The 11,561-nt window shown below is 38.6% G+C and overlaps 2 protein-coding genes across 2 annotated transcripts; both read right to left on the bottom strand.

The window, feature by feature from the left end:
* Positions 1-7,797: 7,797 nt before the first annotated feature.
* Positions 7,798-8,676, bottom strand: LOC138868575 (uncharacterized). Its single transcript, XM_070146133.1, has one exon. It carries the CDS (start codon positions 8,674-8,676, stop codon positions 7,798-7,800), a length of 879 nt encoding a protein of 292 aa, XP_070002234.1.
* A 2,173-nt stretch (positions 8,677-10,849) lies between these two features.
* LOC138868574 (uncharacterized) lies at positions 10,850-11,248 on the bottom strand. Its single transcript, XM_070146132.1, has one exon. The coding sequence runs from the start codon at positions 11,246-11,248 to the stop codon at positions 10,850-10,852; it is 399 nt and encodes a 132-aa protein (XP_070002233.1).
* Between the last annotated feature and the right edge of the window lie 313 nt (positions 11,249-11,561).

Genomic DNA, 11,561 nt, shown 5'->3' with positions numbered 1-11,561 from the left:
TAATAATTGGCCTATTATCTGATTTACTATACATTTTAAACCTATTGTGTATTTTTAACTTTATAACCGCTTTTTAATTATTTTATGGAATTATTCTGGAACAAGTTATGATTGTCGTACACTTGTTTGTTTGATACACATTGCGAATCGTATCACGGGAACCGTACCCACGATCTACAACATGTTTAATTTATTAAAATTATTAGAAGTTTTGGCCGGGTCACATAAATGTACCCCCGAATTTGAAAAATTAGGTATCACAACTATGTCACGGGAACCGTACCCGTAATTGTGATAATTTTATTATAAACGCGCCTAAAGCAAGCTACGAATGTTTAAAAGCATTTTTCTACATTAATAAGGATATTGATATGAGGTCCATAGACTATGTGATTGGATTGTGAATGTCACACCTCGATTTATTTTTTTAAAAAAGGTTTTACTTGACTAAAGCAGACTACAAATGTTCAAAAACTAATTTGGCATTAAGTATCACAACTATGCCACGAGAACCATACCCATAGTTGTGATAGTTTAATTACGTGCCTAAAGCAAACTACGAGTGTTATATGATATCATTACAACTTAAATGAACCAGCTTTAACAAATCAGGCCACGGTCGATTGGATCCAACATTGTATAAGGGAAACCAGTGATTACCTAACATAATTTTGACAAAAATGTTAAACTTAAAAATTATTTGCATTGCATGAAAAACTGGAAAGAGTTCAAGCACCGCATTGGAATCTCACGATCCTTGCTAAATATAGATGTGCACAAATCAGCGATTTTTCGAACCTCTGTACTAGCTATTTTAAGCCATATATCAGGAACAAACAAAATATCCTAAACTGGAGCAATTCAAGTTAATATGTACTAGTCCTAGATATGCTTAAATGAAATGGGCCCAGTTTCAAATTCTGAATCAAGACAATATTTGGGCTGCTGTAAAGAAAAAGGCTGAAACAACTTATAATTTAAACTAAATACATTTTATACACTACCAATGGTAAATAGTTTCATAAATAATTACAGGCCTTGAATTAAATTAAGAAAAGTAATCTGTATAGGCTGAAATCAAATTAATTTTTGAATCCGCCTAGTGATAAACTTAGCAACAGTTTTTGCCATGTTTTTGAAGCTGCCTATCATTCACAAAAGGCTAACCAACCAGTGGCTAGATTTGTAAATCTGGACCTCATGCCAAGCACTCACAAACATCCTGCACTACCAAATGCCAATAATACCCAAGACAAAGTGATTTCCAAAAGGGGAAGGCTTTACACAAAAGACAATACTGTAATTTTAAACATTTAGGGAATTTTTTGGATTTCAAATGTATTTTAACAGTCCAAGGCTAAAAGAAAAAATAATAATTTTAATGTTGTTTCCTACTCTATTAAGGTTTGAAACATTCAAACATCTGATGCTTTAAATAAAACTAGAAATATCAGTGTTACTTCACCTTAAGTGCTCAAACTTATGCAAGCAAAATCCATGACTAACACAACATTAACAAACAAGCTCCTAGTTATATTACTGTTACATGTTGTTAGATAGTAGACATGGTAGAAAACATTCAAACAACATATAGATCACCAGATTAACAGGTAGAATATTTAACAAGTATGTAATCAATCCAAAGTTACAAATATGATGATATTTATGGCATTCCAACAACTATTACATTTGATAAGAATGGAATTAGTACCTTAACAGCCACATGTATAACAGATATTAAGAAATGTATTTCTGACTTTGGAGAAAAGCAAACAGGATCTCAGCTTCCACTAGTAATTAGAGAAGAAATCAAAGTCTTCGAGACCAAATGGAGGTCATACAAAATAGAGGAAATAGAGTTCAACAACCTAGAAAACAGCAGCAACAAAACACACTAACAACAAAGAACAACTCCAGATTCAAACTCCATTTTTGAGGTATCTTAGGGATTCTATGTGTGCTTTCTATTATGAATGCCAGAGAAGAAGGATGCAAGAGTTTTCTGTGTATTCAGAGGATCCTTTAGAGTGAATATATTGATCAAAATCTGTCCCCAAAATCAGTAAAGGTCTTTTCCTTTTATAGAGTGTATAAAAACAACATCAAAAGGCATATTCTGCCCTGAATTCCTAAAATGTTAGATAGTACAACATCTTTTAACAGTTGTTTGTCCTTTTTCCCACCCAATTTCAGCATTTTCAGGCTAAGAATGGGGACAACTGTCCTATACTAGAACATTCTGATATTTTCTCATTTAGAACTCCCAATTTTAGCTTTCTAAATTTTGCTTATTGCAATTTTAATCTATTTGACCTAAATTCTGATTGTTTAATTAACCATTAACCCCTTCTAGAACCTCCTAGAACCAACTAGGCCATTATAGCCTTGGATTCCCTAAATTGATTTCCAATTAACCCTTTAAGGTTTTCAATATTACCCTTTCAAACTCCTTCAATTCCAATCGGCATTCAAACCTCCCACCTCAAACAATGAAAGCCAAATCAAAGATAGACCAAAACAAAACAAATTGTCAATTTAACACTTAATTAAAATCTGAACTGACTGAAACTGATCTAATTCACCTAACAAATTATAATTTACGAATGAAGATTACAATTAGGCTAAACATACTATCATCAAGCCAAACTAATCAGCATTATGTAAAACAACAAAATGATGATTGGTCAGAAAAAATGAAAATAGAAGAAAAGAACTGTTAAACCAAATTGACCAGGGAAAGAAAATTGAACGGAAGGAATACCCGAGGGTGAGAAACTGCTAATTTCAAACGATCCAAACTGGGGTCGATATCATCACACAAACAACTGATTCTTGATCAGAGAAACTTGTATAGTGGCTGCATGTTACGATAATGACCCTAGCTTGGCCGGAGAATGTCGTCACAAGGCTATGGGATTCCAGTGGATGGTAAGGTGGCTGACCGGATTCCGGAGGCTTGAAAAGAAACAAACCCAACGTAGGTTTATTTCTCTTTCCAAGGGAACTAAGTTTACGTAGATGAGCCGGCTTGAACAAACAATATCAAAGAAAAGAGGCAGAATATGGTTTTTTGAGAGATGATGTTAGGGGGCTTAGAAAGAGGAGGGGACAAGGATTATCTAGTGAAGATTTGAGCTAATTTGGAGGTATTTAGGGTAGTGGTTTAGGGCGGCAGCGCCGGAAGGTGATTTACAGTGGCTAGGGTTCTATGGAGACATATGAGATGAGAGACTGAAGGGATTCAGGGGTTTGGGGGGGGGGTCTCGTTCAGACACTTTTAAAGGGGGAAGGTCTTCAGTTCCCAACCGTTAGAGTTAAAGTGATCAACGGACGGGATTTAGTATATGCAAAACGGTGTCGTTTAATATATGGCCGATATTGGGCTGGGTAATGGGAACTAGGCCGGTTGGTTTGGGGGGGGGGGAATTTGGGCTGATTTGGGTATAAGAATTAGCCCAATATCCAATTAAACCCTTTTCTTCAAATTCTTTTCTTATTTCCTTTTTCTTTTTGTTTTTATTTTCTTTTTCTTTAATTAAAAATTCTAAGTTAAATTCCTAAATTAATCTGAATTATAAAATTAAGCTAATTATCTAATTATAATATTTATAACAATTACTTGATTCGAAATTAAAAGAGAAAAATCACTAATCTAAAAATTAAAAGGTAAAAATGTTAAAATGAGTCATTTTTGTGATTTTTATTTTTAATAAAATAATTAATTAACTAATTAATCCTAAAAATATAAAAACAAAAATCTAAATGCAATGCATGGTATTTTTGACATTTTTTTAATGATTTTTAACAAAATTAAATGTGCACAAAAATGCAAACAATTAATAAAATCTTACAAAAAATCATATAAAATAACAAATAATTGGAAAAAATCTATTTTCTTTGATTTTATAGGAGTATTTCATATAGGGCAAAAATCACATGCTCACAGCTGCCCCTCTTTGCTCGATAACATGAAGGGTTTCCGGGCAAAGATAAAATGAGCAATTACGAGCAATTTTTGCCCATTTGAAACTTCATGAGAAGCATCTTTTGAAAAAGTCTAACAGAACCTTGCTTCGGAGGTTTCCTACATATCCTTGGCTATAAAGGAATCAGGTCAGTATAATTCTGGAAATTTTGGTAGCTGGGACTACTGAGAAACTGTGATTTCACTGCTGTTACTGCTGTTTCTGTTTGCTGAGCTCCTTATTACACCAAAATCAAAAATGAAAAGCTAAACTATCTAAGCCTATCAACTACGAGTTACAAAATTCCTATCTATAAACCTTCTAGAGCTTGATCTTGAGTCTTGGTTGATTCTTCTTGCAGACTCTGATCCGAATCTTGATGCTCGTTAGCTGCAAACACTAGTTCGTTCTTCTTTAGCTTTCTGGATCAAGGCGGGACATGCAAAGCTCGTAACTTCAATCATATCTTGAGCAGTCCGCATCTTTTCTCCACTTCTGCACTTAAAGTTCACTTCTTTCTTGTTCTTATTTTATTTTATTCTGGATTGAGACTTCTTCTTTTGGTCATCTCGAACCCTGTGTCTTGAGGTGTAACCTGCTCAGACACTAAAACAAACAAACGAACAAAATTTTCTGCCCCAATTTTCACTAGGAAAATTTCGTGAGTTATTGTAACAAAATTTAAACTATTTCTTTATTGAAAGCAATTAAAATCGGGATTTTGTATCCCTGAGAAAAGAAGTTAGGGAGTGGAGACTCTATATCTACAATGAAATCAACTGGGGATCGGAGGCCCTGAGTTGGGAAGATTACCAGGTTATGCTAGAAAAATGACCAGGGTATGCCGGAAAGATCCTCGGGTTATGCCGGGGAAGGTCATCAGGTTATGCCGGAAAGGTCCACGGGTTATGCCGGAAAGGTCCACGGGTTATGCCGGGAAAGTCCTTGGGTTATACCAAAAAAGGTCCTCGGGTTATGCCGGGAAGGTCCACGGGTTATGCCGGGAAAGTTATCAGGTTATGCCAGAAAATGTCCTCGGGTTATGCCGGGGAGGTCATCGGGTTATACCGGAAAGGTCCACGGGTTATGCCGGAAAAGTCATCGGGTTATGCCGGGGAGGTCCATGGGTTATGCCGGGAAAGTCATCGGATTATGCCGGAAAGGTCCACGAGTTATGCCGGAAAAGTCATCGAGTTATGCCGGAAAAGGTCCTCGGGTTATGTTGGGGAGAGTCATCGGGTTATGCCAGGAATCAACAAGGGAGTGGGGCCCTATACTGGAAAAGACTACCAGGTTATGCTGGCAGCGATTAGGGAATGATATCCTATGTTGGATAAAACGTAGCTAGAGATTGGGGACCCTAGGCTACCATGATTTTTTGAATTTTTCTTCTTCTTTTTTTTTTTTTCTTTTTTCATTTTATTTAGGATAAAGAATGAAGAGTTTAAAAAGGGACTTCCCTTTTCGGGTCAACTTTTGCTGCGGAACCATTTTGGTTTCTGCGTAACTTGCTTTTATTGCACCTGCTTCTTGTGAGATTATTTTGGACTGCACCTGTTTTCCTGTTTTAAAATCAAAAAATAATTTTTCAGTTTGAATCGGTGGTTGGTTTTGTGGCTTTGATTGTTTTGATCACTTGATCTCGGTCCAACTCTTTCGATAAAAATCTCCATTGCATTCTAGCTTTCTGGAGATCGGTTTCCTTTCTAAACCGATGGATCTTTACTTTCCAAAATTCTGCGTGACGGTTAGCCCGTGTGGGGGCTTTGGCCTTTTCTCCTTATTTTGCCTTTATGGGCACTTGACTTTGGATTTCTTTCCTTTTCAATAATTTTAACTCTGCGGCATCGGCCATCATGGCCAGTCGAGATCGACTTGATGCACCTGCTGAGGCTGGGTGCTTTTTCCTTTCATTTTAACTTTTGTCAAACAAAACCCTATAAAACCAATTTTGCCATCTTTTCTTTGTATTAGTTTCGTAGGAGAATTAGACCGAAAGGGATTCAAAGAAAAGTAAACAATGGGCAGGATAATGAATTTAAACGAGAAGTGTCCCTTTCAGGGAAAAGAAAGAAAGATTTATCTGGAGTGCATGTAGACTTCAATAGACATGACATGCTTCTTGGACTAGATACCTGATCTGTGCAAACCATCCCATTCTCATAAAACCCTTCATAATCCATAACCGAGAAACCTTGCTAGGACTCTTATCAGAACCGATGGTTGTAAGTGATTCCTTTTTCGATCAGTGGTGCCCTTTGCGGGTTTTCACCAACCATCCTCTCTCATTTCTCTTCTCACCGTCTCCTTATAGTGCTCTTTGTGAGTTTTCACTAACAATACTCTCTCATTTTCAATTTCTCTGCTCACCATCGCCTTACAGTGCCCGTGTGGGTTTTCACCAATAAGACTCTCTCATTTTATTTCTCTCATTTGATTGTATCAGATCCAAGTAACCAACATCTTTCTATTTTGAACATCTTCACCGATTGATCAGAAGGACTTGAACATGATTAGGGTAAAAAAACGTTTGGATTGAATTACAACTTTGGAACCTTTTTGGCGAACCGTTACCAAACCATTATAACTTCTGCCCTAGTTTCAACAGGGGAATGTGGATTTTTGTTTTGGTGTGACTGAACCCCAGAGAGAGGCTTCCTACGTATCCTTTCAGAATCAAGTCGAACATAGTTCAGGGAACTTTGTTTTGATTTTTTTACAAATGTTTTCGGGTTCCAAAGAGGGTAATCAAAGAAAGGTAACCGACTCAAAAGGTTAGCAAAGGGTTAAAGTGTTTGGGGTAGCAAGAATGAAAGCATTCGTCAACCAATCAGAGAATCTTTGTATCACAGAATGGTTAAACATAATACCTTTTGACCGCATCTGCATTGACAGCCATTTCAGGGTCATTTCCTTCAATGTCTCCCAAGTATAACGCCCCTTTTGGCAACAATTTTCTTATAATGTATGGACCTTTCCAGTTTGGAGCAAACTTTCCTTTTGCTTTCTTGTGATGCAGGAGAATACGTCTCAAAACAAGTTGCCCCAGTTCAAAATTCCTTGGCCACTTTCTTGTTATAGGCACGGGCCATTTTTGTTGATACAACTGCCCGTGGAAAATTGCGGCCATCCGCTTTTCATCAATTAAGGTCAACTATTCTAAATGGGTTTTGACCCACTCGTTGTCCTCAATCTCAGCTTCAATGATGATTCAGAGAGATGGAATTTCAACTTCTGCGAGTATTACGACTTCAGTGCCATAAACCAATAGATATGGTGTTGCTCCGACTGATGTGTGCATAGTTTTGCGATATCCCAACAATGCAAATGAAAACTTTTCATGCCATTGTCTAGAACTTTGAATCATTTTCCTGAGGATCTTTTTGATGTTTTTGTTTGCTACTTCCACAACACCATTAGCTTTGGGCCGATAAGGGGTAGAGTTCCGATGTGTGATCTTAAATTGTTCGCATACCTCCCTCATCAAATGATTGTTCAAGTTTGTATCATTGTCCGTAATGATAGTTTTAGGAATACCAAAACGACAAATAATGTTGTAATGCACAAACTCCACCACTGCTTTCTTAGTGACGGCTTTGAGAGTGACTGCTTCGACCCACTTTGTGAAGTAGTCAATTGAAACTAAAATGAATCTGTGCCCATTTGAAGCTTTCAGCTCGATTGGCCCAATAATATCCATCCCTCAAGAAACAAACGACCATGGTGCTAACATAGGGTGTAATTCTGAAGGCAGTGCATGAATCAGGTCACCGTGTACCTGACACTGATGACACTTTCGGACAAAACTGAAGCAATCCTTTTCCATAGTCATCTAGTAATAACCTGTCCGAAGGATTTTCTTTGTAAGGACGTATCCATTCATATGGGGTCCACACACTCTTGCGTGTATTTCATTCATGATTCTTCCGGTCTCTTGGGCATCCACACATCTTAAAAGGTTGAGATTTGGAGTCCTTTTGTACAAGACCTCTCCGCTCAAGAAGAAGCCACTGGCAAGCCTTCTAATAATTCTCGTTTGGTCTCCACTAGCTTGCTCGGGATATTCTTTTGTTTTTAAGAATCTTTTGATATCATGATACCATGGCTGAACGTCAGGCTCTATTTCAACTGCGCTGCAATAACCATGCCTTTCTCGAATTTGGATTTCCAGTGGGTCAATGTGGACATTTCCTGGATATGAAAACATCGAGGCCAAAGTAGCTAGTGCATCGGCTAACTCATTGTGAAACCGAGGAATGTACCTAAACTCGACGAACTTGAACCACTTGCTAAGATCTTCCACATGTTGCCTGTATAGAAGAAGCTTGACATCTCGAGTTTCCCATTCACCTTGAGCTTGCCAGATAATCAAGTCAGAATCTCCCATGATTAACAATTCTTCCACATCCTGATCGACTGTCATATTCATGACCATAATGCAGGCTTCATACTCGACAGTGTTGTTCATGCAGAAAAATTGAAGCCAGGCTGTGGCCGTATAGTGCTGACCAGTGGGCGGAATCAAAATTTCCCCAATCCTGACACCTTTTGCATTTACAGCTCCATCGAAGAACATTTTCCAAGCATTAGTGTCCTCTAGAATTACCTCAAATGAATTTACTTCCTCATCCGAAAAGTAAGTACTCAAAGGCTGATATTCACCATCAACAAGATTCTCAGCTAAGTGATCCGCCAAAGCTTGAGCTTTCATCGTTGTACAGGTGACAAACTATGTCGAACTCGATGAGCAGGATTTGCCATTTTGCTAACCTTCCCATAGGCATCGGCTTTTGGAATATGTAATTCAAAGGATCCAATCTGGTTATGAGGTAGGTGGTGTAGGCCAACAAGTAATGCCTAAGCTTTTGAGTGACCCAAGTTAGGGCGCATCAAGTTCTTTCCAACAAAGTGTATTTGGCTTCATAACTAGTGAACTTCTTGCTCAAATAGTATATGGCTTGTTCTTTCTTCCCGGTCACATCGTGCTACCCTAGAACACATCCAAAAGAATTCTCTAATATTGTCAAGTACAAAAACAAAGGCCTTCCCAGCTCAGGTGGAACCAATACTGACAAATTTGACAAATATTCTTTGATTTTGTCGAAAGCTTCGTGACACTCGCCTGTCAATCTAATTGCCGCATCTTTCTTCAAAAACTTAAAGATAGGCTCACACGTGGAAGTCAACTGAGTAATGAATCTGCTGATGTAATTCAGCCTACCCAGCAGACTCATAATCTCGTTCTTGGTTCTCGGAGGAAGGAAATGCCGAATAGAATTTATCTTTGTTAGATCTAGCTCAATGCCCCTCCAACTGTCTACAAACCCCAAAAGTTTCCCAGATGGTACTCCAAATGCACACTTAGTTGGATTTAACTTCAAGTCATACTTTGCAGACGCTAAAAGAACATTCTCAAATCCCACACATGGTCGTCTTGCGTTCTTGATTTAATGATCACATCGTCCACATACACCTCAATTTCCTGGTGCATCATGTCATGGAAAATTATTACAAGGTCATGCCGTTCAAATCTCGATAATCAACACACACTCGGGTTTTCCCATCTTTCTTTGGCACTATGACTACATTAGCCAACCATGTGGTGTATCGGACCACTTTGATCACACCCGCTTTTAGCTGTTTGGTGACTTCTTCTTTAATCTTGTCACTGATATCCATTTTAAAATTTCTTTGCTTTTGTTGGACAAGGGGATAACCGGGGTAATTTGGAAATTTGTGCACCACTAAATCAACACTCAGTCCTGGCAAATCATCATAGGACCAGGCAAACACGTCTTTGAATACGAACAAAAGTTGGATCAATGTATCCCTAGTTCTTTCATCAGTGTAAATGCTTATCATGGTTTCCTGGATCTCTTTCGAACTACCCAAATTAACTTGCTCAGTTTCGTTTAAGTTTGACTTAGGCTTATTCTCAAATTGTTCCAATTCTCTGTTTATTTCCCTAAAAGCCTCATCTTCATCATATTCTGGTTCTTGGTATATTATTTCACAGTTAGACAACATGTTAAGATTTGGGCTTAAAGTCCGCAAACATGTCATGTTATTTAAGTCTGCATTATTAGAACTAAAAGAAGAAATAAGAAAAATAACAAAATCAGAAAGAATAAATAAAGAGATTCATAAACGATGAAATATTGATTTCATTTTATTGAATTTGAAGATAGAAGGGTTTACATTGGAATTTTAAAGACAATAAACTAAAGATATTCGAGTTACACCCTGAAATAACTCGGAATGCAGAAAAGATGGCAAGACTGAACTATCGGGATTCCCGCCTGACTGGGAACGGAGTAGCCTTCCAATTTTGAAGTTGGGCATTGGGCCCTATATACTGCACCTCAGCAGTGCTTGAGCCTTCACCCAGCTGGATCATATGAGCCTCATATAACATTTGCCTCATTGCCCCACAGATGTCCTCAATTTCTTCGGCCGTGAAGGCCTCATCCTCTTCCTCTATGTATCTTGGTTTAACAAAAGTTCTGGTGAGATGCAAGACTGGCTGAGGTAGAACCCACCCGTCATTCTTATGTTCTTTAGCCCATTTCACGTCGGTTTGTAGCTTGGAAACCGACATTAAAGAAGTTCTCACTGGCAGTCAAGGAGATGGGCTCCGTAATGCCTTGCAAAGATGCCCCGAGCCCTTTTCCGGGCTTGTAGCCATGCCTGATCATCTCACTGGCAACCATGATTGATGTGTTGGACAAAAAGGGTTGAGGACACGGGGTTCCTTCTTCACATTGGTCTGCGACCACAATCTCAAAAGCTTGGTAGACTATGTGCTCTCTACCTTTTTTAGCCTCCAGAAATGGGACTGAAGGGTCCCAGTAAATTGATTGCTCATCTTCTCCATGAACCACGATTTATTGGTCTTCATGATCAAACTTAACCATATGGTAGAGAGTACAAGGTACAACTCCTGCCGCATGGATCCAAGGCCTTCCTAGGAGAAAATTGTAGGAGGTGTCCATGTCCAAAACCTGAAATGTTACTTCAAAATCCACAGGGCCGATGGTTAGGATCAAATCAATCTCCCCTATTGTGTCTCTCTTGATGCCATCAAAAGCGCGTGCACAAACATTGTTAGGCCTGATTCTCTTAGTCCCAATTTCCATTCTTTGCAAAGTTGAGAGATGGCAGATGTCAACCCCAAATCCGCCATCCAACATGACTATTTTCACGTAGTATCCTTCACACTTAACAGTCAAATGAAGAGCTTTGTTGTGGGCAGCCTGATAAGTAGGGATTTTAACGAGTTTCATGCTCCTTCTTGCCTATTCTTTGATTATAAATCATTACAAAATAGTCCCAAAAGGCTTATAAGTTGTGCTTGATTGCAGGTTTGATCGACAAAGTGACGAAATGTCAAAGATCGGCTCAAAAGGAGTGAAACCTGCTCAAGTATCAAAGACAAAGTAAACTAAGGGCAAACAGGCCTAGTTCGGACTGCACAAAGTCGAATGCGTCCGCACTAGGTGATTCAGAGAGATGGCAAAACCAGGCTCCAGGCAACGCGGCCGCAGTCCATATTGCGCGGTTCGCGGCCGCACTGCCTTGTTGTGCAGTCTGCGGAAG

This window comes from Nicotiana sylvestris, chromosome 5 (genome assembly GCF_000393655.2).
Source record: "Nicotiana sylvestris chromosome 5, ASM39365v2, whole genome shotgun sequence".
NCBI lineage: Eukaryota > Viridiplantae > Streptophyta > Magnoliopsida > Solanales > Solanaceae > Nicotiana > Nicotiana sylvestris.
Note: the sequence above shows the minus strand (reverse complement) of the source record. Positions and strands in the feature narration are given on the sequence as shown.

Excerpts from the sequence above, each read along its gene's own strand:
- LOC138868575 (XM_070146133.1), bottom strand. The coding sequence starts at position 8,676 with ATGAAAGCTCAAGCTTTGGCGGATCACTTAGCTGAGAATCTTGTTGAT.
- LOC138868574 (XM_070146132.1), bottom strand. The coding sequence starts at position 11,248 with ATGAAACTCGTTAAAATCCCTACTTATCAGGCTGCCCACAACAAAGCT.